This window comes from Colletotrichum higginsianum, chromosome 1, assembly GCF_001672515.1.
Source record: "Colletotrichum higginsianum IMI 349063 chromosome 1, whole genome shotgun sequence".
Classification (NCBI taxonomy): domain Eukaryota; kingdom Fungi; phylum Ascomycota; class Sordariomycetes; order Glomerellales; family Glomerellaceae; genus Colletotrichum; species Colletotrichum higginsianum.
In genome coordinates, this window is record NC_030954.1 from 1,044,818 (window position 1) to 1,069,642 (window position 24,825).

The following is a 24,825-nucleotide window of genomic DNA, read 5'->3' on the forward strand; positions in this document are numbered from 1 at the left end:
GCCTAGACCAAAGCCCATTGCCAACAAAAAGGGGCCTAGCCCGAAAGTATAACCGTAGACTGGGGGAGTGGGAGGCAGTAGATGCTGTGGTGAGCATTTACGAGGAGCAGTGGTCATCTCCAAGACTGAACGCTGGGTCAGATCCCACATCTCGGCTACGAGGAGAGCACCGACAAGTTAGTGTCTTGTCCATGTGTGCCATTATTATCCCGAACACGTTATGTTATGCTGTGTTGTGTTCCTGGTATCAGTCGCATCTTACAAGCAATGCCACGCTGTCCTGGGCAGTCCGCCGTGCCAACCAGAGAAAGAATGCCAACGATTCCGGTTCTTGTTCAGAGATGGCAGGCCTAAAGCTGTCGAGCTACCTAACACAACTTGTAACCCCTTGCTTGCAGCCAAAAGCCGGCTCCAGACAGACACCTGATATTTGGTTGCCTGTCGTGTTCGAGAATGTGTCATCCCTGCTCGCCACCCTGGCATCTTCTCGAACCGCAATCCCGTCATTGTCCATCCACGAATAGCCGAGTCCAGTCTTGCAGAAAAGCCAAGGTCTGGGTAGTTGGAACCCTTGCAACTTAGCTGGTACGACTCTCATAGAATGGAAGGTTTTACATAGCGGAGGAGTGTCCCTGAATCGGCTGCTGAGCGCCCTCTGCTCCGGTCAGGGACGCAGCGATGTTACCTATCTGACGGAGATTTGAAGAGTCTTGGCAAGATTTTCTGCAGAGCAAGCCTTGCTATTACCATGTTCCTGTGGCCCGTGGAAACCTCGGACGGGGATCTTGCGAGACAGGTCCGTCTCAACTGACAACCCGGCCTGACATTGAAGCAGGGCCTGTCAGTACTAAGTTTCAACTGACGAGATCAGAATCTGGACTCCTACTACCTCTAGAGAACACCTAGTCCAGTTCAGCATCACTTCCAATCCTACCCAGTAGGGAGAAGGGGACCGGTGGCAGGCCCTCTCCTATTCTAGGCAAAAAAGATGAGCCCATACGCTCGATATCACTGGTAGAGCCGTCTTGAATGTATCCCATTTTCACCTTCGAAAGGTACACTCCCTTCACCATCGGCCCGTACAACGGCCAAGGTTGCAGGCCTTAGACGACGCAAAGACTTGTGTGTATAACTCACAGGGGCATCCCCCGCGGATCCCGCCGCATAACTTCAGCCGCCGACTCTTCTCGTCAACCCCCCCCCCCCCCCCCTTCCCCACCTGTTTGCTTCTCTCCCCGGATCTTGGTCAATTTCCTTTATTATACTCCATCGCCAAGGCCCGCGAAGGCTCAAACTTCCTCCTGCCTTCGACCTTGAAAAGCTTCTCCTTTCATCCCGTCCGGGTTGCTTCGAGGAGGGACAGAGTCACAACAGCCATGATCGAGTTTATGGCCAGACGGGCCGTCCAGGCTCGCTGGGCCGATGTCGAGGACCTGCCGTCGTCGCCTCTGCAGAAGGCCATCATGGCGATCCTCTTTGGCTTCACCCTGACCGCGTTCTTGACCTGGGCGCTGAGGATGTACAGCAAGGTCTCGTCCAAGCAGATAGGGCTGGGTGAGTTTTGTCATATGCGTCTATTCCGATGTCCTTGTTGCTCCACGAGCTTAACGCTGATAAAGTTTAGATGACTGGTTCATGACCGGAGCCATGGTGAGGCAACGTCGGCAGAGTGCCGATCGCCAGACTACGCAACGTCCCTGCTAGCATTTCTGACGTTGTTTGTGCTTAGTTCTTCTCCGTGGCTCTGCTCGCCCCGACGTACATGTTCTTCAAGTACTACTACGCCGGCTTCCCGACATCGTCCTTGCCCGAGGACTGGGACCCTTCCCCGATGCTCTTCTGGAACTGGATCATGCAGGTGTTCTACAACCCGATCCTCGCCCTCGTCAAGTCGTCGGTGCTGGTCTTCCTGCTCCGGCTGGGCGGCCACAAGCCCGGTGTGCGGTACGCCATCTACACCCTCAACACGGTCAACCTGGCCACCATGGTCGCCATCTTCTTGGTCGTGCTGTTCCAGACCATTCCGATCAACGCCTTCTGGGACCCGACGATCCCCAAGCAGAGGGAGATCGACGGCCCTCTGTTCTACATCGTCAGCGCCATCATCACCATCATCACCGACTTTTTTGTCCTCGCCATCCCCTTTTGGATCTTCCTCGGGCTCAAGATGCGCATGGCCGCCAAGATAGGCCTCATTGTGGTGTTTCTCGCGGGTGGCGTGTAAGAATTTCCAAGGAGCTTATGATAGTCGCGCCCGTCTCTCCGTCGGCGTGTCGAGAGATGTCTCTGCTAACCGTGGGGCCCCAAAAGATCGATCGTGGTGGCCATCCTCCGCGTCCACGAGCTGCGCAGGAAGCTGTACAACCTGGACCCCAGCTACGACGCGCGCAACGGCATCGGCGACACGTACAGCGCCATCGATGTGAACCTCTCCATTATCGCCGCCTGCATCCCGGCGTTGAGGCCGCTCTTCCGCCGGTGGATGCCGGGCATGTTTTCCAATAAGAGCAGCGCGGACAACGCGGGCTATAACAGCGGCGCCGGCGGCGGGCAGTACGCGCGCTACGGCGCCGGCACCGGGAACGGCACGGGCAATGGCCGGATCAACAGGAACACGGTCGGCAACGGATTCCCGATGAAGGACATGCGCAGCATGCACACGGAGATTAGGGGCCACTCGCCAGACGGCAGCGAGGAAGAGATCATGACGTTTAACGGCATCATCAGGACGACCAATGTGAGAAGCAACAAAATGGAGAATGAGGTGATGATGATGGCAGCGGTATGAGGTTGCTAATATCCTCACAGGTCCACGTCACGTACAACGATTCGAACTCGATCATGACGGACAAGGAGTCGGGGGCGGAACGTGTCGATCCCGAGAAGCCGGTAAGGCACAACAGCAACTTTGGCCTGGGCTCCAACGTCTGAGATAAGGAAGAAAAAAAAGGGACTACTGGCGCAGGGTTTGCGTAACCCAACTTGGTGTATACGCTGGTTCCCAATGTCTGGTCTCAGGCAGACCCCCCGGTACACTACTACCTACCGACATGGGACCGGTATTGAAGACTCTGACGCTTACGGCTGTTTTATATTTCATTTGTCTGTTGCCGAGGATTGAAAGAGACTGGGCCAGTGTGCTCGCTAATTACACATCGGGGCTCGACAGCTCGCTCAAGTGGTTGTAGCAGTTCAGTAGTACGAAATATCGATTTGTTTGAGCAGGATCCATTTTCCGCACCACGACTCTCAATGAACTGCCTACTTACAGCTCTGTTACCAGCTTCGCAGCCTCAGCTTCTGCTACTAGACACTACCATGGAACGCCGAGCCGTAACATAATGTGTGATGATCACCATACGGCTGGGAATGAGAGAACGAATCGTGGTTGATCTTTCTAAGACTTATTCTACACGACGGTTCGGGTTGAAATACCTACATGTGAGATCGGTCACGTGGCACCTTCGTGTGACTCGTGCGAGTCGTGTCATACAACGTGACTTACGGAGCAGTTCTGCTTCACGACAAATGTGCTGTTATGGATGGTTTTACAGAAAGGTGGGCATCCACAGCAGATCCACTGACTAGAGCCGGAACATATTCTCCGTAACCTAGGTATGCCAAGAAGGGCCCGCTCTGCGCACCCTATACCATGGTATGTGGTAAGTGAAGCCCAATTGGCCTATGCGCTGCCTGATCTTATATCAGTAATGAAGAAAGAGGAAAATGCTAGAAGTACTGTGATGCTGAACTAACCAGAAATAGGATGGCGGCGGCATTGACTTTGCCCCTCGGTACCTGGTAGGGGGGTTAAACTTTTGCCTCCTACCACATGAGACAGAGGTTGCAGGGCCTTTCTCTATTTTACCGAGTTCAAGCCACTTTCAACTCATGGTATTTGCGCCCATACGCAGTCCTTTACGACGACTTCTGCTTTTACTTTTTGCTTTACTTGTCTCCTACTTCCCTACAGATCTTAGATATGTAGGTTAGCAACTTGCTGGCCCTGCAGTGTGTAGCAACTATCAAGCCACACCTTGCTGCAGTAGCCGTTAGCCCTGTAGGCGCGCAGCCTATCTCTCCTATTAGAATGCAACAGCTGCCAGGAGGGCTGCTTCAACTTACTTCCAATTAATAATCCAGTCATTATTTCAGCACCAATTTATTTATAATAAAGTGTCCCGCCGAGTTCTTGGTCCAAAATGTGTCGACAAAAGTTTGCTAATCACCGCAGCCTCAAAAACCTTCATCCAGCCCGTTCATCTCTGCCTCAAGAAAGGACGCCCCTGTGAAGTGCCACTCTGAACAGCCAATACTAACGGACAAGCCGGAGGCGGGGCGCATATTTCCGACTCAATGTCCTGTGCTCTCGAAGCAAAGCGCCGTCGGTGGGAGGCTGTCCTTCTGCTCAACGTCTCGGCCACCCGAGGACCCCGGCTTTGGAAGCGAGCGGCACCAAAGGAGGGAGCCGTCAAGCCAGGCCCCCTGGCCGTTGATCTGCTCCTGATATTGAAAATTGCCCATAATAGTTTGAAGATGCATTAAATGTACTTTAAAATGTTCTGTCATCATATTTACTAACAAGATTAGATCCCCTCTGAATGGTGATGACAAGTAGTCTGCATGATGCTAGAAGATTACTCAGTACTTTGGCCGATCTGGGGAATAATGGACAACATGAAAAACTTTTTCATGTCTGCTTCTTTCGGACACGTTAAAAAGGCCAGAGGTGTCTTGATACTCAGAGAAATATAATAAGGATCAATTTTAGGCAGCCGAGGACGTTCTTTTGCACACGCTTTCTTTTCCCCCGTTACAATGAGGTCTCTATCACTTCTCAATATCCTCTTCATCCTACTGTTAGGTGCATTCGCCGGCATACTAGAGGACAAGGGATACGAAGTCAGAGTCACAAACGGCATGTACGAGGTATTTTCCAAGCACTTCGACGATGAACTAGCCGTCAACTCCGTCAAGTTCAGCCCGGACAGCAAGTCGATGACTATCTACAGAGCCTACAACGGTTGGGAAGACGCACATCCTGGGAAGATGAGACTGTCCGAAGTTCTCCAGGCCCTCTGTGAGGAGGCGCGTGTGAATCCCGAGAACTTGGAATGGGTTATTCTCTCTGCTGTCATGAATGACGATACACTCGACGTCCTCATGAAATACGTTCGCGACCGTAATATGAGGAACCCGGACAGCATTATGGTCGCCAAAGGCGATGCCGAGTGGGACGAATTCGCAAATACCCCCTTTGTTAAGGCTGTGGATCGCATACTTAGAACGAAAAGCGTCAACGCGTTTGTGGCGAGGAAAGGAAACTCCATGTTTCCTGATGTTTATCTGTCTATAGGTTGATAGTGAGTAGGGTCTATCACAAGCTCCTAGTCCCAACTAACGCGAGTCCATTCAGGCCAACAACACAATCTATGATGCTTATACGCCCGTCTTGTCAACAGCTACACCAGGACTAATCGAACTCGGCTGTTCAGCCCAGCGCTTTCCCGTGGACGAATTCATAAGCTAGTCGTCAAACACGCCAAAGTAGTGTCCGCAGAATAAGGACCAAACCTAGTCAACGGCAATGTGGCTTCTGCAGGAACACTGGACAGAATGTGCGAACATGTCAGTTTAACAAGGAAATATCTACCGACATGTTCTAATTAGTATTTAATTACGTTCCTCAAGTACGCTAGGCATCCTTTGTTGTTTTGATGTGGTTGTGGTAAGGTGACCAGCTTGCTTACTACGAATAATTTAGCAAGGCACGTCAGTTACTGCAAGTGTAGTGTCTATGTTGAATGGCCTCTGGTATGTGTACGTATGAGTGATTACCGTTGTTCTGTTCTGTGATGTCTTCTCCAAGGGTCTGTCTATGCGCAGGATTTGTAGCCACGTCTACGTATGAGGTGAACCTGTCGCATTAAGGCCGGGTCCAAGCGTTCAGGGTACCACCCGCCGAACGCTTATCCCTGCTATCCTCATGGTCCCTGCTGCGTACGGTCATGCCGAGCGTTGTTCCAACAGTTTTATATATATTATCTGCACCGCATTGCGGAACATAAGGTCCTAGACAGGCTTCCATGTACATCGTATACCTGGAAAAAAACTTGAGGCCGAAACTCTACACACTAAGCCTTGAAACTTCTCTTAACGCTTTTCCCACCGTCCGCCAACGCCGTCATGTTGGGGTTTCCAGGCTTGATGTACTCCTTCTCGCGAGGCAGCGCAGCAATGACCTCGTCCGAGAGGTTCAGAGTGTCCTTGACGACCTGCTTGGGGGTGAGGGCCAACCACTGCGCGGCGCTGATGTCGGAGAACTTGGGCGCCTGGAGCACCTCGAGGAAGACGACGTCCTCGGTGCCCGTGTTCTCGATGTAGTGGCTGTCGCCGACCTTGATGTAGCCGACGTCGCCGGCCGTGAAGTCAAAGGTGCGGGACGCCTCGGGCGCCTCGAAGATGGTCATGCGGCCGGAGCCCTGGAGGAAGTAGTTCCACTCGTCGCTCGTCGTGTGCCAGTGGATCTCGCGCATCGCGCCGGGCTGCACGACGACGAGGGCCGCGGCGAAGTTGCTCGCGATGGGGAACGTCTGCGAGTCGAGGATCTTGACGGTGCCGCCGGGGACCTGCAGGGGCTGCTGCTGCGACCAGTGGTAGGTGTAGGACTCGGCGCCGACGAGAGACCCGGCTGACGAGGTTTGGTTCTGTTCCTGGATGTCCTTGGGCGGGGGCGTGCCGTTGAAGATCTGTTGCCATACGTAAGCCCTCGCTCTCATGCATGTCAAGAGGAACGTTGCCGCGGTATCGACAGAGTCTAACTTACGTATCGCTGGTCTTGAGGAATGTTGTCAAAGGCAGAGACGTCCACCTTCATGTTCTTCGAAAGGACCGACAGCGGATTTCTCAGAAACATCTGAGAGGCGAGAAACGTGTTCTCCTCGCTGAAACCTCCGTTGTCAAAGACAAGGAGGAACTCGGTGCCCTGGTCGAACGCCTGGATGCTGTGCGGCACGCCCTTGGGGAAGAACCACACATCCTGAACTTGATCAGCACCCATGCTCTGTACGGTCTCCAATGAAGAATCTGGACTCACCCCGGCCGTCAGGTCATCGACGAAGCTCTTGCCGTCCTCGTTCATCGCGGCGATGCGGCAGCTGCCCTTGAGCATGAGCGCCCACTCGGCCGACGTGTGCCAGTGCATTTCGCGGTAGGCGTTGGGCTGCAGCTTCATGTCGACGCCGGCCATGCTCGTGGCGACGGGCAGCACCTTGGTGTTCTGCTGACGGGCCCAGCCCGCGCCGGACTCGCTGCCGAGGCGGTTGTGGGAGAGCCCGAGGGGCCACATGGCGTTCTCCACGTCGCCCTTGTCGGTCGCCGGCGGGGCGTATAAGTCGGGGTTGAGCTTCTCGTAGGCATTGGTCCCTGCGGGAACTCCATGTCAGTGTCTTGGTCTCGTCGAATCACGGCCATCTCCGCCAAGGATGTGACATACTCGGGCCCGGGTCCGGGGATCCCAGCTTGCCGCGGATGGGCTGGGGGGCATCGACACCGTCAAAGTTGAGATAGAGGCCGAGTTTTCCGTCTGCTTGCTGGCCAGGAACGAGCTGGACATCGTCGACGATGGCTGAATCGGAGGTATCGGGGTCAGGGCGCGGAGCATTGCCTCCGAGCAGACCGGCGTCTCCTCTCAAGTTGCCGGTGGGAGCAGTCACGGATGGGATCGGGGGGGCGACACCTCCCACGGGTCCCTTGTTTTCACCGTAGTCTCCCATCCTGAGACCCCGCGTTAGCTGAGTCTTCCTATTCACTCGTCGCTGCGAAGACTCACTGGGGAGCGGGAACGGCGAGTCCCTTGGGCAATGCCCCAAGCAAGGTGATTAGGAAAGCGGCATGAGTGTGCATGATGGATAGACGGCCGAGGGCAGATGACGGCTCGACAAGTCGTGTTTCACGAGTGACTGATGATGTTATCAGGCGTCGCCTTCCGAGATGAACTAAGAGCGGGTGAGGAACAGTCATTACAGCTTGGGCAGGACGATCTTCTTATACCCCGTCTCTTGATGAGACGAATTCGCTAGCTGTCGTTCCATTATGGGACTGCCAAAGCAGCAAGTAACGTAGGCTAGTGCTTTGGCGATCTCTAAGCCCGTACCCCCCCTCCCCTATCGATCTATGACATTCGAGCATCTATCACAAGACAAAGTTGAGCTCGGCGGGACCGATCAAGCTCCCCGCCTAGGCGGGGAGACAGCGGGATGCGGGCGACACGGAGCGAGCCCCACGAGCAGCTAACTCGACATGTTAGGAGCTCGGGACACACTCAATCCCGGTGACGCGTATTTGCCTGTTTGGATCCAGCGAAGGTTGTGACGGGTAAGACGGATAGAAAAGAGGTCCACACACGGTTGTGGCGGCACTGGTTGACGATATCCGGACTTCGTTAATAGAAAACCGTACAGGGATTACTCAGAGCCCGGTAGACAGCGCCAGCACCAGCACTCTCGGTCAGACGGTCCATCTGTTCTCACGGAGCTTTCGTTACAACCTTGGCTTCTCGTCAGCCATTTTCCTTTCCGACCAGAGTGACGAGATGCAAGGTGCCAGCTGTAAGTGTCATTGTAAGCACAACGTCAAAAATAAGGCCAGGTGCTGTTAGTCCACCTGAAATGAATCATACACACAGCTGTGTTGGAGGGGAACACCCTACGTTGCATTCGACTCTTCTTGCCGACGATGGCACTTGTCATCTCGGCTGTGGGGTGACGCCAGAGAGGCTTAGTCGGTAATCAATATTGGTCCGTTCGCGATTCGTCCGAAGCCGCGACATTCTAGAATGTGTTATCCGTGGCCGGACTATTCACGCACAGAGAGCGTAAGGCAACAGCATGGATGATTAAGTGGGCGGCGAACCGTCGACTGAGCACCGGTATCTCGCAGAAAACTCGGGATTATGAGCTTACGTCCCGGGATCACGCAGGACTCCCGCATCATCTACCGCTAGCGTTCGGTTGCCGGCTTCCCAGTTCCGACTAAAGAAGCGGTCGGGAGGCTGGATCAAACCGCGAACCACTCAAAGAGAGTTTAGGAGCACGTTCAGCGGCATCTTCTCGACGATCGTCATTTGAGCCGGTATCCCCGTTGCAACCCTTCACTGCACCTGACTCATGTACATCTTACAGCTATAGGACAAAAGAGCTTGGGTATTTTGTCACATTGTGGATGAATATCGCATTACTTGGTTCGATCAAAAATACACACACAAAAGTCGCTATCTCAAGGGAGACAGGACTAAGCCCAAGCTTCGAAGAGAAGGGATGACTGTAACGTTGTGTTTCATGCGGCCACAGTAATCAGAGGAAGCGTTCTATTTAAAGCCCCACACATCGTAGACTGGCAGCTGGTTTTGTCAAACCTTGTTCTCGACCATCAGGGATCCTTCACTGCTTTACAGCTCCGTCGAACACCTTTGTGATCGAATCGTGCTGCGGTCTCATATTCTGACTATAGGAGCGGCGGATAAGCCGTCATCGTGCCATCGTCCCATTCTATCATCCTACTCGCACCTCGCGCGGACGACTGCATACCGTACAAGCAGCATCATCTTTTGCTGTCTTGCTGGTTGCATTCGATTTCCCCCTCCTTATGTGCCGGATTAAGATTCTTTAACATCATGGCGGTTCTTAATATCGACATGCGGTGGAAGGGACATGAAAAGGGGGGATAGGCATTGTAGGCTCCTGTTGGACAAGGCCATCTGCAACACACCTGACGTCAGACATGAAGGTCCGCTACTTTACAGCCGCGGAAGCAACCTGGTCTTTGATGAAGACTTCCGCATGTTGTTTTGTGCAATAATTTGAATCTCAACAATTTCGGGGGTTTGCCTTTATAATTTCAGCAGAGAAGAAAGTGCTTCTTGCCGGCAACGCATTGGGCATGATCTCAACTACAAGTGTGGATGCCACTTACATGTGTCCATCAAACAGTTGCATGGGGGAATTGGAGAGCCATATTTGATTTGGTTTGGAGGGTCAAAATGCCGTCCAAGTATTTCATCATGATACTATTTGGACATGTTGTCCAACATTTTCAAATGCGACCAGGACTGGCAATCCATGCTTCTCCTGGTGTCTTTGGTCCATCTCATTTGAGTCTTGACTTCATGGTTCAAGAGGAGTTATCTGCGTTGAGGAACCTCTGTAGAAGTATCAGAAACAGGGGACCGGTTATGAAACCCAATAAAGCATTCTAGAACAGACTCTCACTACCTAGCAGAAAACAAGTTCGAAGAAACTGAGTTGGAGCACCAGAAACAAATGAAAGTAACAAGACCCCTTCAGCATGTCGAATTGCCGAAAACAACTCTAAACTAAACCGTTCAAACTATCCCTCTGCAACTCTGTACCCTGTTGAAGGGCTCCAAGCACAATGTTAACCCTCCCCTCACTCCTTGATTCCTTTGCCTTTCTGTATTTATCTCGAGAAACCGAGTTCTGGCCTGGACCCAAAAAGCCTGATTCTGAAAAACATGTTGGTTCCAAAGGTTAGTAGCAACGTAAGAATGATCTTCTGTCGTCTATATTTGAAACCCAAGTCGACTCAGAAGTTGATAGACCCCATTATGACTTGTTAACTGTCTTTCTGAGATATGTTAGATCTGTGTAGTGAACATTGATCGCGTGCTGTGATGAGAGATGCGAATGTGCTACTCCAGCCGCTTCCGCAAACCTAGAGACGCCACCTCACAGGGCAATCTTTGACTTGAAGAGGGATCAACACTCCATAGTTTCTCTCATCCTCCGTGACTGTCAGCATCCATCCAACAGTCCTGATTTTTCAGATTGGCAGTGAGTCCATTTGGACCTCTTGAATACCGTTCTCAATCAAGTATGGGCATTGAAATAAGCCTTGGTTGCTGTAGTCGATAGAGGACCATCCGTACTTCTCCATCGCGTCGATTATTGCATTTTCTGCCCCCTTGTACAGGTCTGTACAACCGGCATCGTTGAGATTGGGACCGATGTCGACCGTCGCGTCAAATCCTGCAGGAATCCCTTCCCAGACTTGATTTTCATTGAAGTCAGAAACCGGACGGGAGCATGGTTGATGTAGGAGACCATTCAGGTCCATCTGCTCAAGACTAGTTGCTGAGACGACCTCGTCATTGTTGTCTTCGCCATGTGGGAGCCCCGATGAATGATGGTGGGGATTTGGAAGCTGCTCGTTGTCTGGAGCTGCAACGGACCCTTCCACCGGTGTCGAGGACCGAAACCGGGTTCCAAAGACGTTGTGGGATTCTTCCATCATGTTCAACATGACATTCTTCAGCCTGGCCTCGTCCCCATCCTGCATTTGCAGCGGTCCCGTAAACTTCCTAACAATCTGCTCTCCTTCATTCTGCCAGAACTCCCGCATCATCGAGGTGACCTCTTCCACAACTGTACGCATGAATGGGTGAGGAGGTCTCGGCTTGCCTATGAAGATCTTATCCCAAACGCTATACCACTGATCCTCCAATGTGGCGTTTCTGCTGGCTTTGGCGCAGAGAAGCTGCCTCTCGTGAGCAGTTACAAAATCAGGCCGTCCATCTGTCGGAAAGCAGGGTACGAGCGACTTATCCCGCACATGCTGGGACCGCTTCGATTCGGTTGTGAATATCCTGTAGCAGGTTGTGCAGTAGTACTGCGGTTCAGAGTGTCGCCTCTTGAGGTGTTGCTTGACATCCCGGATCCGACGCATTTTGAGATTGAGGCAGCTCGTGTGGCGTCCGGCGTTGTATCTGAAGAAGGGGCATGCCAAAAGCTTGTCTCTCTTCACCGCGGCATTTTCGTCGTCGGAGCTTTCATCCGAGCGCATAGCAGAGTCTGGTAGTTGAACAGAACATCGTGGCCGCTTAATTGAGCCTTCGTCGATAAGGACCGGGGTATCCATAGTACGCTTGGAGCTTGAGGAAATTTGTAGCCGTCTCCGGTGTTCCACGCCATCCGCAGCATTGATGAAATTACCTTCAAGACCCGGGCTGGATGCCGTTGAACAATGATTGATCTCTGGCGAAATATTGCTAGAGGGTGTAGCTATACGGCTCCCAAATTCCGACAAAGGGTATTCATACTGGTCTAACGGGTTCCAATGGAGAACTTCGCTCTCTTGGATTGAGTCAGGGCTCTGTTTCCAACCTGGCGAGGAAGATGTATCCAGGGCGGAAAGCATTGCCGTCACACGCAGCGGCGCCTTGCTTTCTACGAGATTACTTTCCCGACATTGTTGAGGCTTTCCATTAAACTGAGTTCCTATGAGAGAAAATTCGTTTCCTGACGACAATGAAGGATAAAAGTAAGCAAAAGAATTCCAGGGCGATATTGAGGACGTACCGCTTGAAGTAATGCCGTCAGGTCGACCGCTTGTGCTGGTATAGGGGTCAGGAGGCCACTTTGGAGCGTTGGCGAGGTTTGATATTGAGAAGCAGAGGCGTGGATCGACCAAGGCTACATGCGAGGTTGAATTCGCGACATTGGAGGGAAGAGACAAAGAACGTCGGTTGTCCTCTCTTGGTGTTGCTGTGAGCTCTCTCTTCCATCTCGGTGGCTCCGTTGACATTCTGTTGGCAATCCCCGTTAGTATACCATATCTGAATGTTGTCAAGAGAGGTTTCGACTTTCGAGAATGCGTCCAAGTTTTTATCCAAACAGAAATCCGCCTTTGGCTGAAGACGTCGAGGAGACTGCCGAGAAGCGCCAGCATGCTCGACCTGACGCTTCCATTCATCGCTCCTTGGGCCTGACAATGCCTGTTTCTTGACACTGACAAGCCCCATCGGACCTCGCCCAGAAAGTCCATTGGTACCCATCGAATGAGACCAGTCGTGATGATTCTTCAACCGAGTCATCGCGGGAAATGGGGATGCCGGCCTCACAATGATGCGAGATCACGGGAGGATCTCCTAGAGTTTGAATTGAACGCCCCACCCTCGAAGAGGTAGCCGGGATTTCCTCCGGGGTGGGAGAATGGGATATGCCCGTTGATCAGGGTGAACCTGAGAGCCTTCGGAACGCACTAGTTTTGCTGTGAAGGAGCAAGTATGCGCATTTGTGAGGCTTGGCCGCCTCACTTGTTCCCGACGTCAGCGTGCAGGTTTCACCCCCCTTCCCAACATAGGGTGTGCTGGCATTTGGACACAGCCGCCGCCATTTCTGGACGCGAAGCTGGCAAGGCTTTTTTGATGGCTAGAATCGACCATCAGCAAACGAAAGCACTGAGACGAGGGGGGTTGGTAGGAGGAAACTGTCAGAACCAGGCATCCTGTCGGCTCGGTGTGCGGACAATTATGACTGACGGATATTAATTACAGACACACATCCTCTTGGATGGTTTATCAATATCCCGGCCCGTGATAAATTGCTCTGGATAGCGTGTTCCATTGTCTATTTGCTGTTTGAATGTGCTGAAAGATAGACTATAACGACAGCACGTGAAAACCGCTTGAGCCTGTCCTTTGGATCATCATAATCTAACTCCCTCAGCGGTGGCTCTTCTCTCTACAACTCTCCCTCTGGCAATGTTTTGCGCTAAACAGCGCTAATTTGGCGTTATTCCACTTGTGACGTTATACCTTGGCGGTCAATGACTACGCCATGCGAACTGTTCGCTGACGAAGCAGCAAACTCGTATTCCACTTTCAAGGATTGCAGGCCCAATGGGCTTGGGCTCAGAGGTGCTGATTTGATGTCACCTACTATCTACTATAACAGTGCTCGCTCATTCGAACGGGGGGTTTTCTTTTTTAAGCAAGACTCACTGTGGCGAGACCAAAACAGTAAACATGGCCCTGGGACAACAACGCAGTTCGCAATACGCCTTGTGCATGTCTTGGCCGGGTAGTAGGTGTCTTGGGGGGGGCTTTGAGCTCTAGGCTGTTACAGCCTACTTATGGGGGCGGGACGCCTGATCGTGGGCTGCCTCCATTGGTTAGCCCCCCCCTCTGGCAGCCAGAAAACAAATGTGCAGAGGGTATGCTTCCAAATGAATTTCACAAATTCGCAAAGAGAATACTTTATACACTTTCTTGTCTGCAAGCTATGTCAGTAACGAAGCGAATCAGCCCAGGCCAGTAAGCCGTGAGGCACACGAGGGGCAACGGCTTCCCTGGTCAGATGTTGTGTGTAACCCAGCAAGTTTTTCTATTATTATAATCCAATTCATCTCACCATCAAAAACTCGTTGACTTTGTGACCGGAGTTTTCTTTTGCCCCTCAAGGACCTCTACAAGCCATCGGCCGCCATGGATATCGCGTCTCACCCAGCGGCAAACTTGCGGCCCATGTTGCAACTTGTGTTGCGGCCTACGTGCTTTCTCCTCGTGCAGTGTTTTGTCTCGGCCGCCCTCGTCCTTGCTGCCCTACCATGTGTACATGAATCGATGCTCTTTTGGTCTCACATAGCGCTCGTGGCCGATGGCTTGGTGGCACCGGAAGGCCGCCGCCTCCGCCGCAGCTGGCCGGGTCCGGCCTGTTGCTCCACCACCGTCGCTTTTCTCTCTCGGCACCTCGCAGGGGCTCATGCGGACTGGCTCATTGCGCAGAGCACAGCCGAATGGATTAGCAAGGTTTACCGGTTTTACAGTGAGTGTCAGAACCTAGTTCGGGTTGGGATGCTATTAGCAGCTTGCGTTTGGTATTAATACTAATCCGGCGCAAAACCCAATCAGTGCTTTGGCAATTCGTTCTTCTTCTTTCATATCCAATTCGAGTCGCCCTCACAGCAACAAGCGTCTCACTCAGCGACCAGTGCCCGACCACTGAACAAGTGACAACCAGGGCCCCCGCTGGAACAAGCTCGAACCGGGTCGAGAAACGGCAAAACGCGAAGACCAAGGCCGGGTTGAAGGGCTCAGCCAAGTCAAAGGGAATAGGGAAAGCAGCCGCGGCAAAGTCGAGATTACCGCTAGAAGACCGCAAAGATGACGACGACGAGAGCGAAGATGGCCACGACAGCGACACGGGCGCGCATCCGGAGGGAAGCCGGTCAACGGAGGCCCGGCTGATGGCCTGCCCCTACTACAAGATGGATCCCATACAACACTACCGCTGCGTCGAGAAGCACAAGCTGGACGGCTTCAACCGGCTCAAGCAGCACATCGAACGGTGCCATTCCACCACCCTGTACTATTGCGCCTTGTGCTGGGTGAAGTTCAAGGACGCCGAAGCCCGCGACGGCCACATGCGCTCGGGAGGGTGTGAACCAATCGCCGGGCCCGAGGACTTCACGGGGGACGAGATCAACCGGCTGCAAAACAACCTGCCCCGCGGCTGGCCCGACCATGACAAATGGTACTGGGTGTGGGACAACTTCTTCGCGGCACACCCGCGGCCCGAGTCGCCGTACGTCTACGAGGGCATCCGGGAACCTCTCAGCCTCCTCACCAGCATCGCCAAGCGTAACGCGAACTCCCAGGAGTTTGGGGACTGGCTGATGGCTCGGCTCAGAATGCCGTTCTCCGAGTATTCGACATTATGGGACGACATCATCGGCCAGTTGCTCACGTTGTGCCACGAGCACACCCCGCTGTCCAGACAAAGCCCACCACCACCACCCTCCGCCAACGCTCCTCCGACGGCCATGACACATGCTGCGTTATACAGTCATGGTGGGAGCGGCAGCATGTCTTTCTTTCCCCGGCCATATTCGACGATCGAGCCGATACCGCACGATGGTTGGGCCCAGCCTCTGCAGATGAACACGCCCTCCGCGTCTCAGGCTGCCCCGGGGCCCGGGAACCCAGGCAGGAATGGTTCTTCAACGGGCGCAACCCCCGGACATGACGACTGGAACATTGCAGCTGGCGGAACGCAAAGCACAGACGAGGCGGCTCCCGATCCGATGGATGAGTTCATGGACTTTCTTTGATGGCGCACCGGAAAGAAGACATCCACATGGGGGAGGCTGATGAAAAGTTTACCAGTACAATTTTGGTGTTTAATCTTTCCTTCGTACCAATTGCTGCATTGGGATTGGCGGTGTTATGTCGAAGAATCACAGCAGACAACATTTTCGCCCGGATTCATGAGGATTCTTTTTTGGTGACGTTTTAAGGTCTTTTTTTCTCCTCCTTTTCCTTTTGTCAAACCCAACGGTTGTAAAATAGACGTGATGAAAATGGCTCGGTGCGACTCTTTATTTATGTGTGAAAATACTATCAAAGTAAAACTTAGTTAATGTCTACAATGACATAAAACCGGGTTGATTCCATGACCCTCTGGCCACTCCGTTCAATACTAATCCAAACCTGTTCCCTCTCACGCGTACCATAATGAAGCAAAGAACACCGCCCCAGATGTCACTCCGTAGACGGATCTCTTCAGCCCATCCTCCTCGCCTAACTGACACCGTCTTCAACCGTCCGCCGAACCAAATCCGCCAAGGTGACGGAATGAAAGCAATCCAGTTCTCCAGCCTCAAACTGCTCGCCCGCAAACCTCTCAGACATGTACTCTTCGATGCACGCCCTGCCCTTCTCGCGCCAGTAATCCCAAACCTGCGACACGGCGAGACCGAGGCCTCCCTCGAGGTAGGGAGAGTCGGGCATCGAGGCACCGGGACACGCCACTGCGCAGATTTGCCTCCAGGTCTCCGCCTCGCCGAGCCCCTTCCTCCTGCGCCTCATCAGCTCGACGAGCCGGGTCTCGTCGACGCCCTCGATCGCCGTCGGGTGTCGGACTTGGCAAGCCAGGTTGCGAATGTGTGCGTCCCGGGCCGTCGGTGTCTCGAGGATGATGCGGCATTTAGGGCAGTACGGTGGCTTCGGGTGGCGCCTCCGGAGATGGGACACGACATCCTCGATCGATCTCAAGTCGTCCTCCAGCAGGCAGTCTTTGTATCTGCTAGTATTTGTCTTATTAAAAGGGCAAGCGAGGTGAAAATAGCCGTCGATGCGGGAACCGACCCGAGTCTCCTTTCCAGAGGGTTGTACTCCCTCAAGTACCATTTCTCCGGCCGGAGAAGGGGATGGGCTTGAGGCTGCGGTCTTGAGTCGTTTCCGTGGCACCGAGGTTCGGTCCGGCGGTGCAACGTATTCCGCAGATTTGGACCACTCTAAGATCGAGCCGTGATAGCGACGTACCAGGCCCTCACGTTCCGACTGAAACGGGTGATATGGGTTCAGCGACGTGGTTCCGCGTACTTCATCCTGACCTAGTGGTTCTTCTTCTCCTTCGTCCTCCTCGTCTTCGTCATCGTTCTCGTCCAAGTCCTCATCCTCGTCGTCGGAGTCGACAATCTCAAAATCCGAAAACTCCTCGTAATCACTGCACGAGCCGTGATCGTCTTCACATGGCAAAATCGGCGAGGTGGTTCGAAGAGACTCAACCTGGATGGCCGAGTACTCGCTGACGGGAGTCTTGGGTCGGCCTGACCTCTCCCTTTTGACACTGACTAGGGACAAATATGGAATGTGCCGAGGAATATGCCATGTTTGACCTGGGGGTCGCAACGGTGAACGAGGTGTTCTGTTTCGGATGCTACGGAGTGTCTCGGCGTCCACATCGCGGGCTACCATGATCCGGCAGCGGTTTGCTGTGCGCGGGACATCGGAGAGAGAACTCGGGTCAACCCGCACGAACTGGTCGCCCAACATCCGAAGCCGTACTCCCATCGACTTGCCCGCCGTTCGACCGATTTCGAAAACCAGCGAAGAGTCCTGCATCGATGCCCGCGAGTCGAGGACCAACCCTCGGCTGCTGAGCTGGATGCTGCCGTCGAAAGTCCACGGTTCGTGGCAATCCGCCCCCGGCGAGTTCGTAAGATGGCGGAACTCGGCCGCTGATCGCGGAAGGAGACCCCGAACGGCCTGCCCGTCGTTGCTGGTCCAGGCAAAGATGGACCCGTCGGTAGTATCTTGGACGATCTTGTTCACGAGACGTGCAAAGGCCTGGTCCGCGCCTTCGCCGTACCTGATGGACATGTTGACTCTGGCGATGCCGGCCAGAGAGTATGCCGCGTCCTCGGCGCGAGTGGATTCCCTGCCCGCGGCCCAAGACAGCCGTACTCCGATGGCAACCCTCGAAAGGGCGCTGCTGTCGAGCAGGATGCTCTTGTCGATCCCCGTGATGGCAGGAAGGATGGCAAGGAGCTCCGGCGACGATCGTGATCCCCGGTGTTCCCAGTCAGCGTCGAAAAACTCCACCTCGGACGGCGCAATGAGCTCTTGTAGCGTCCAGCTCCGCCTCCAGTACCGGCAGCAGCCCCACGCTTTCGCGAGGTAGCCGGAGCCGGCGGGGAGATCGTGGAGGTGGACGAAGCACACGGCGGCCGCACGGAGCAGGCGGATGGAAAAGCTGACGGCCTCCTGGAGCTCCAGGGAAGATGTTTTTTCAATGCACGCAGAACCAACCCAGAGGTAGCTGAGGCCGCGGGCGGCTGCCTTGCCACAAGCAGCCAGGATGCTGTTGTCTAGATCGACCCTCGCAGTCGTTTGGTGGGATGATGTGTCGTCCGTGTCAGAGCAATTCGACTGGCCCGCCGCGTGGGACAGCACGGCGAACGGAGGCAGGTTTGACTCGCTCAAGTTGTGTAAGACGTATGAGAATGTGTGAATGAGTCTCATATTGGTATGGTATGCTGGTCGGTCGTATTGAAAGAAGGACGAGTGATGGTTATGGTGATGGTAGTAGAAATGACACGAGCCTTTTCCCGCTCGTCAACCGCCTTCCTTATATTACAGTGAGAAACCCTTTTCAGGCTGAAATCTCCAAATGCCTCGTTTTGGTGGCGGCTGAGAATTCCATAGCATTGTCTAAAGAAAACACCCCTGTTGTGTTTGGTGTAGCCAATCACACCAACGACGACGAAAGGCACTGAGGTGCTGTGCTCTCCCGAGGCAACGGTGAGTCGGAGGTACCAATCAAGAGGAAGAAAGATGTAGCAGTAACACCAAGGGGGTGTTCATTGGGAAATGCCAAAAGGTCTTTTGTGAGGTCGTGTTCAGTGTTAGGGGGCGGGGGGGGGGGACTAACCGGACGACCTTTCGCGCGCATTTGCGCAAAGCGGCTTCACACCATTTGCTCTTGGCGAATCACAACAAGGGCCCTTATTGGAACTATCGGAGACTTGCTACGCATTCGTCGATTGTCATGCATGATCAGCAGGAATGTCATTTGCTGATGGGATTATCAGTACAATACTAGAGGCTGGCATCGTTTGGGGGGGTCTCAGCCAGGCCCGGCTTCCCACCACAGCTTTGTATGAACGTTCTGTCCGAGTCTTCTCGTTGGTTTCACGCCAATATATTTATCATAGTGGAAATTCCAATATATACAATTGCCTGAGTGTGGTCAAGGCTGATGATCCATGTGCTCATAGTGTCTCGCACTTTGCAATGCTAATCAAACCTCACTTGAGAATCCCTTGGATTCAAGCAGTAGGGCAGGCTGAACAACGTAGCAACACGGCTCGCCGCCTCTCTTCACCTACATCCGCCTTGTCAACTCACCACTCTCTTTCTCCATCTTCGACCAGGATATGTGTTGGGTCGTGGACCAGGTCTTTGTAAGGCATACACTTGAAGCAGAGCCCAAAGTTCCCGTAGCAGCTGTCTCCCGTGCACTTGTACAACGGGCCCCAGATTCGCTATCGCGTCATGTTAGCCTAGGACGTTCGATTCAGGGGAAGCCGAGAGGGCTCCCCAGTCCATAGAAATGCAGACTTGAAAGAGTCTGATGGGCACTGGGGGGCAGGATAGGATATTTCCAAGAACGGGGAAACTCACGCTGCGGCAGGCATCGCACGACCATCCGTCATGTTCCGTCAAAAGGGCCTCCCTCGAGTCGTCCGCCGTTGTTCCCCTCTCCTCCATCATCTGCTTCACAGCATCAACGACGACATCCGGAGCCCCGTGGTTCTTTGCAATCTCCAGAACCGTCCACGTCCGCTCGCCCGCCGACACCGTCTCCTCGAGCCCGGGACACCCCTTCTCGACCAGGAAACGCATCACCTGGGCCTTGGAATCGTCATCTTGTTGGGCGTCCCTACTCGGCGTGTCATCCACCAGACGAGGCCGTCGCGCAGCCCAGTGCAGCGCCGTCCACCCGTCGCCGTCGCGGTCCTGCACCAACGCCGGCTCGAGCTCGACCAGCCTCTTGACCAGATCGATGTGCCCGGCCATCGCCGCGCAGTGCAGGATCGTCCGAGCCATGCGATCCCGCGCATCCAGAGTGACGACGGCGCCGTGAGACCCGACGGCCAAGTCCAGCAGCTCGAGGGCGCCCTTCTCGCGGAAGCAGACGTTGAATAACGACGGAAGTCCCGTCCGGTCCACGGCGTCAATCTTGCTGCCCTTGTCGACGAGATGCGTGACAAGCTCTGCGGTGCCGCTCAGGAACGCCTGGCCCAGGATGCCTACAAAGTGGCTCCCTCCCGCGTTGACGTCGGCGCCCTTCTCCTCGATGAGGTACCGGATCACCGCCATCTGGTCCTCGGACGTCCTCGTGCAAGCCGCCTCCAGGGGCGTCCCGTGGAACCCGTGCCACTGGTTCACGTCGGCGCCTCGCTCGACGAGGAAGCGCAGGGCCTCCAGCCTGCCGAAGGAGCAGCACACGTGGACCGGGTATCCGAAGCGCCCCGAGTCGTGGTGGACGGGCACGCCCTTGGACGTGAGGAACTTGAGGTTCTCGAGACAGCCGCCCCTGACGGCGTTCATGAGCGGCGTGTTTCCGTCCTCGTCGGTTGTCTTGACGGCCGCCCCGGCGTTGACCAGGCGCCTGAGCAGGCCGACGTCGTCTCCGCTGGCGTGCCAGTTCAGGGGCGTGATGCCGTTGGAGTCCTTCGATTCTATATCCGGGCCGTACTCGAGGACGGCGGCCATCGTCTTGTCGTCCCAGACGCAGTGGAGGACCGACTGCCCCTGCCACTGGATGCGGTGGTTGACGTTGGCCCCCGCGGCCAGCAGCAGCCTGACGACCTCGGTGTTGGAATGCCGCGCGGCCATGGCGAGGGCCGTGAAGCCGGCCGCGGGGTCGTTGTCGCCAATGTCCACCGCGGGCGCGAACTCCAGGTCCGGGTCGCCGTGCTCCAGCAGCAGCCGGACGGATTCGACGCAGTCGTTCCGCGCGGCGAGGAAGAGCGCCGTGGCCTCGCACTCGCCGAACTCGGTCAGACGCCGGTAGTCCGGAGGCGGCGATGCCTTGGTGACGAGGTGGCGTAGCACGTCCGGGAAGTCGTACGAACACTCCAGCGGCGACCAGTTGCGCGTGAGGGTGGGGATTCGGACGTCCGCTCCTCGGCTCAGGAGATGCTCGACGACATCGGGCTTGTTGTTCAACGACGCCGCGTACAGCGGTGTGACGCCTCCTTCCGTCGTCCGGATGTTGATGTCTGCCTTCTCGTCCACGAGGAACTTGACCATGGCTAAGGAGCCGTTGCTGGCGGCGCTGAGGAGCGGCGCCTGGCCCTGGGGACTCTTGGCGTCGACCTTGGCTCCGTGGTTGACAAGCAGCTTCGCCAGTTCCATGTTGTCTCCGCGTACTGCTTCGTTCAAGTAGTCCTCTCCTTGCCGATCCTCGATCTTAACGCCCGTGGCCAAGAAGAGAGCACACATGTCTTTGGACGCCGACACCCCGACGGCAAGCCGGAGAGCGTCGAGCAGGGCCTCGCCGTCGCGGGCGACGTCGACATGTCTCAGAATGGCCCTGACGACTTCAACGGAAGACATCGTTACAGCAATTTCTACACTCGACTTGATACTGTCGTCGGTGAGATACTGGCTCGGAGCCTCGTCCCCGAAGAGTTCGAGGAGCAACTCTTCCACGGCCTGGTAGTTACCGGTGCGGGCCAAAACCCAAAGATACCGCACATGATCATCCGCGGAGAGCAGTCTCATGAGTTCCAACAAGGCCGTCGGTCCTCCTCTGTACGCAGCCGCCACAAAGACGTCACGCTTGTCGTCATCGCTCAGACCGGGAATCGCGACCGGCGCCAGCAACTCTGCGATGTTGAAATGCCGTGAAATCACGGCCCGACATAGGGAATCCCTCCAGAACGAGCCGCCATCAGCGGGCCGATCGAGTGACGCCTTGACCATCTCATCGTTGAAGATCTCTTCGATGCCGGCGTAGGCGGCGCGGATGAGAAAAGGAGCTGGGAGTTGGAAGTCCCCCTCTCTGAGCTTCGCCTGATGGAACATGTGAAGCATGGCATCGCTGCCCAGCTCGCCTGCTTCGGCTCGAGATAAGACATCCTTGGCCGCGTCATCATCCAGGGGGGAGATAGATAGCCGTCTCACGAGCTCTCCGTGGCCTCCGCCGACTGCCCCCAACAGGGCCGGGAACAACGTCTTCGCGTCAGACTCCCACCCGGGGCTGCCCACAAGAGCGGCGATCTCGCCGATGTCACCGAAGCCGGAGCTCGCGAGCAAGGTTACTGCAGCGACATTCCCTTCTTCGTCTGGCACTGTCGTTCTGACAGCCTCGGCCCGGCTGCTCTGGAGATACTGCAGCATCATCGCAACGGCCGCCGTCTCTTTTGCCAGAAAATCCGCCAGAAACGATTCAGTCTTCTCTCGCATGGATGGTTGAGACTGTGCGAATTTAAAGTGGTGCGGCCAGAAATGGAGAGCATACGCGGTAAAGTCGTGCTGGAACAAAGAAGACTGAAAGGAGCCGCCAGCGAGTTGTTGATCCGGTACCCGACGTCTCGCCTTGGAAGAGAAATGGAGAAGAAGACAGCGTAGTATAAGGAAGTGCGACTCTGCATCGTCCGTATTACGCCGCCGGTCCGTGGTCTCAGATCCAGGATTAACAAACGCGTCGATACACACCCAGTGGGAGAGGTGAACTTCGTTGTCGACCACGTTGACGAGACCTGATAAACAGTCTAGTATAGGCTCAAAACCAAGAGGCAAAGCCTCGTCCTCGTCCTCGTCTCTCATATCTTCCTGATGGAATGCTGATTCGGCGCCTTGCCCTGGCTGGATGGCAAGACTATGCTCGAGACCCAGAGCAGTGACGAGCTCGTTCGGAGAGAGCTTCCGGCGAGAATGCAGAACCCAGCGGATCACGCTCTGCGCCATCTGGTTCTCCTCTCTGGAAAGAGAGCTCATTATGGCACTCTGTAGACTCAGCGGCTCAATATGGCCTTGTTCGCTGAGAGCATGCCGGATCCGCCCCAGCCACTGATCCCTCGTCACGCTCGTGTGGGCCGTCCTGGCAATCCATTGCAAAAGCGCCTCGCGAAGTGACGTCTCGGTGCATAAATCCGTCAGCAGATCATGGACGGGCCCCGGCAGAGGACCATGGCCCGGATGGAGAGCTCGTAGCAGCGTCAGCTCGGCGGAAACACGTTTTTCGAAGTCGGGGGACGACCCATGACGAGCTCTCGGTCTCAGCTCCAACGATGCCACGCCGACGGAAGCCATGATCTCCGCCAGGCCCAACTTGGTGTCCCCGGAACCGGCAAAGAGAATGGGGGGCTTCAGATCGGTAAACTGGAAACAGCCCGTCAAGTCTTGTATCAACCGAGCGGGCCCGCCATCCCCAGGACAGTGCTCCAAGTCCCAGATGGACCAGATGGCCTGGACTCTAATCTGCCAGAGCAGCAGGTTCAGAGTGACGAAGACACGCACCAGGTGATATTCGGTCAGCAGCTCGGGCGAGGCAGCCTTCCAAGAAGCCAGCAGTTCGGACGGCCTGAGTGCCGGTTCCGTGCGAGGGAGTAGGTATGCGAGTGCCTGGGCCACGAAACTTGCCAGGACCAGGCGCGTGCCGTTCACGCGAGGGCCCATGTCGACGTCTGGATGAAGCTTCAGCTCGCGGAACTGGAAGGTGAAGAGCCGGAATCGGGACCGGACGGTGTGTTTGCTGTTGTCAGAGACAAACCGCACAAAGTCGTTCATGATGGTTGATGTCGACTGATCGGTGGGAATCGAAAGATAGCGGGCGGTTTGGGAGGCTTGGGAGCGTCGTGTCCAGCTTACGAACTCGTCCATGGACAACAAGCCATCCGAGGCGGCTTCATCGGGCTTTACTTGGAGAGAGCGCTCGGGGGCTACGGTTGAGAGGAGGAAACGGAGTCCTTCGTATCGTTCGACGACGGGCCATATCGAGCTAGAAACTCCATCTGTGACCAGGGGGGGTCAGTCTGACGCGTTTACTTCGCCGAAGGAACAAGAAAACACAATTGTCATGCGGAGCAAAGGGGGTTTAGATTCACCTTGCCCGGAGAAGCCGAGTATCTTCCGCAGCGGTTTGTAAACTTCGTCCTCCGTATTGTCTCGCAGCAACTTGATATGGGGGCCCGGCAGTCCGATGCGAACCTCACAAGTCAAACCCAGCGTGGCTGTGAACTCTTCAAAGACCTAGACACCCTTAGCAAAGCAACCGGGTCGGGTTTGAGATATCTCTTAATCGCTCACTGAAGAATCCACTGAACCTGAAGATGCTTCTACAATGAAGAGACGAGAAAGAGAGTCAGAAATGCCGTGTACTTACTCGTTCAGCGTTACTCGAACTGAGACTGAAGACGCTGGCTATTTCAACCCGGAGAGGTACGCTACTCTCCAGAAACAGGCGGTTGGCGTTGATGACGGTGGAAGCGCATACCCGCGCGGCCTGGAGCAAGCCGAAGCTGGGATAGTTGCGGGTGGTGTGAAACAGAGTCACAAGATCGTTGGTGAGCGAGGCGAGGCCGAGGCTTCTATGCGGGCAGCCGACGAAGACCTGGAAGAGCTTGAGCATTGTGATATACAACTCGATATGGGCTTGGGTGAGTTGGGGGCAAGCATACCAGAGCATACGTAGAGGTCAGAAGGTGATTGTATCTGCGCACCTCCCTGGATGC

At 54.9% G+C, this 24,825-nt stretch overlaps 7 protein-coding genes across 7 annotated transcripts; 3 read left to right on the forward strand and 4 right to left on the reverse strand.

Moving 5' to 3' along the window:
• Nucleotides 1–1,376: 1,376 nt before the first annotated feature.
• Nucleotides 1,377–2,931, forward strand: CH63R_00331 (CFEM domain-containing protein; the record flags this gene model as incomplete). The annotated part of the gene is made up of 5 exons (XM_018295306.1): nt 1,377–1,554; nt 1,625–1,650; nt 1,730–2,220; nt 2,311–2,782; nt 2,809–2,931. 5 exons carry the CDS (start codon nt 1,377–1,379, stop codon nt 2,929–2,931), a joined length of 1,290 nt encoding a protein of 429 aa, XP_018163668.1.
• Nucleotides 2,932–4,818: 1,887 nt separating this feature from the next.
• Nucleotides 4,819–5,361, forward strand: CH63R_00332 (EC32 protein; the record flags this gene model as incomplete). Its single annotated transcript, XM_018295307.1, has 1 exon — nt 4,819–5,361. The coding sequence occupies one exon, from the start codon at nt 4,819–4,821 to the stop codon at nt 5,359–5,361; it is 543 nt and encodes a 180-aa protein (XP_018163669.1).
• Nucleotides 5,362–6,134: 773 nt separating this feature from the next.
• CH63R_00333 (Oxalate decarboxylase family bicupin) lies at nt 6,135–7,775 on the reverse strand (the record flags this gene model as incomplete). The annotated part of the gene is made up of 3 exons (XM_018295308.1): nt 6,135–6,749; nt 6,827–7,425; nt 7,496–7,775. 3 exons carry the CDS (start codon nt 7,773–7,775, stop codon nt 6,135–6,137), a joined length of 1,494 nt encoding a protein of 497 aa, XP_018163670.1.
• A 3,064-nt stretch (nt 7,776–10,839) lies between these two features.
• CH63R_00334 (Het and ankyrin domain protein) lies at nt 10,840–12,600 on the reverse strand (the record flags this gene model as incomplete). Its single annotated transcript, XM_018295309.1, has 1 exon — nt 10,840–12,600. The coding sequence occupies one exon, from the start codon at nt 12,598–12,600 to the stop codon at nt 10,840–10,842; it is 1,761 nt and encodes a 586-aa protein (XP_018163671.1).
• Nucleotides 12,601–14,419: 1,819 nt separating this feature from the next.
• CH63R_00335 (Het and ankyrin domain protein) lies at nt 14,420–15,906 on the forward strand (the record flags this gene model as incomplete). Its single annotated transcript, XM_018295310.1, has 2 exons — nt 14,420–14,621; nt 14,762–15,906. 2 exons carry the CDS (start codon nt 14,420–14,422, stop codon nt 15,904–15,906), a joined length of 1,347 nt encoding a protein of 448 aa, XP_018163672.1.
• A 469-nt stretch (nt 15,907–16,375) lies between these two features.
• On the reverse strand, nt 16,376–18,601 carry CH63R_00336 (HET domain-containing protein; the record flags this gene model as incomplete). The annotated part of the gene is made up of 3 exons (XM_018295311.1): nt 16,376–16,877; nt 16,943–17,016; nt 17,120–18,601. The coding sequence occupies 3 exons, from the start codon at nt 18,599–18,601 to the stop codon at nt 16,376–16,378; spliced, it is 2,058 nt and encodes a 685-aa protein (XP_018163673.1).
• Nucleotides 18,602–19,482: 881 nt separating this feature from the next.
• On the reverse strand, nt 19,483–24,722 carry CH63R_00337 (Ankyrin unc44; the record flags this gene model as incomplete). The annotated part of the gene is made up of 4 exons (XM_018295312.1): nt 19,483–19,623; nt 19,763–24,105; nt 24,199–24,343; nt 24,477–24,722. 4 exons carry the CDS (start codon nt 24,720–24,722, stop codon nt 19,483–19,485), a joined length of 4,875 nt encoding a protein of 1,624 aa, XP_018163674.1.
• Between the last annotated feature and the right edge of the window lie 103 nt (nt 24,723–24,825).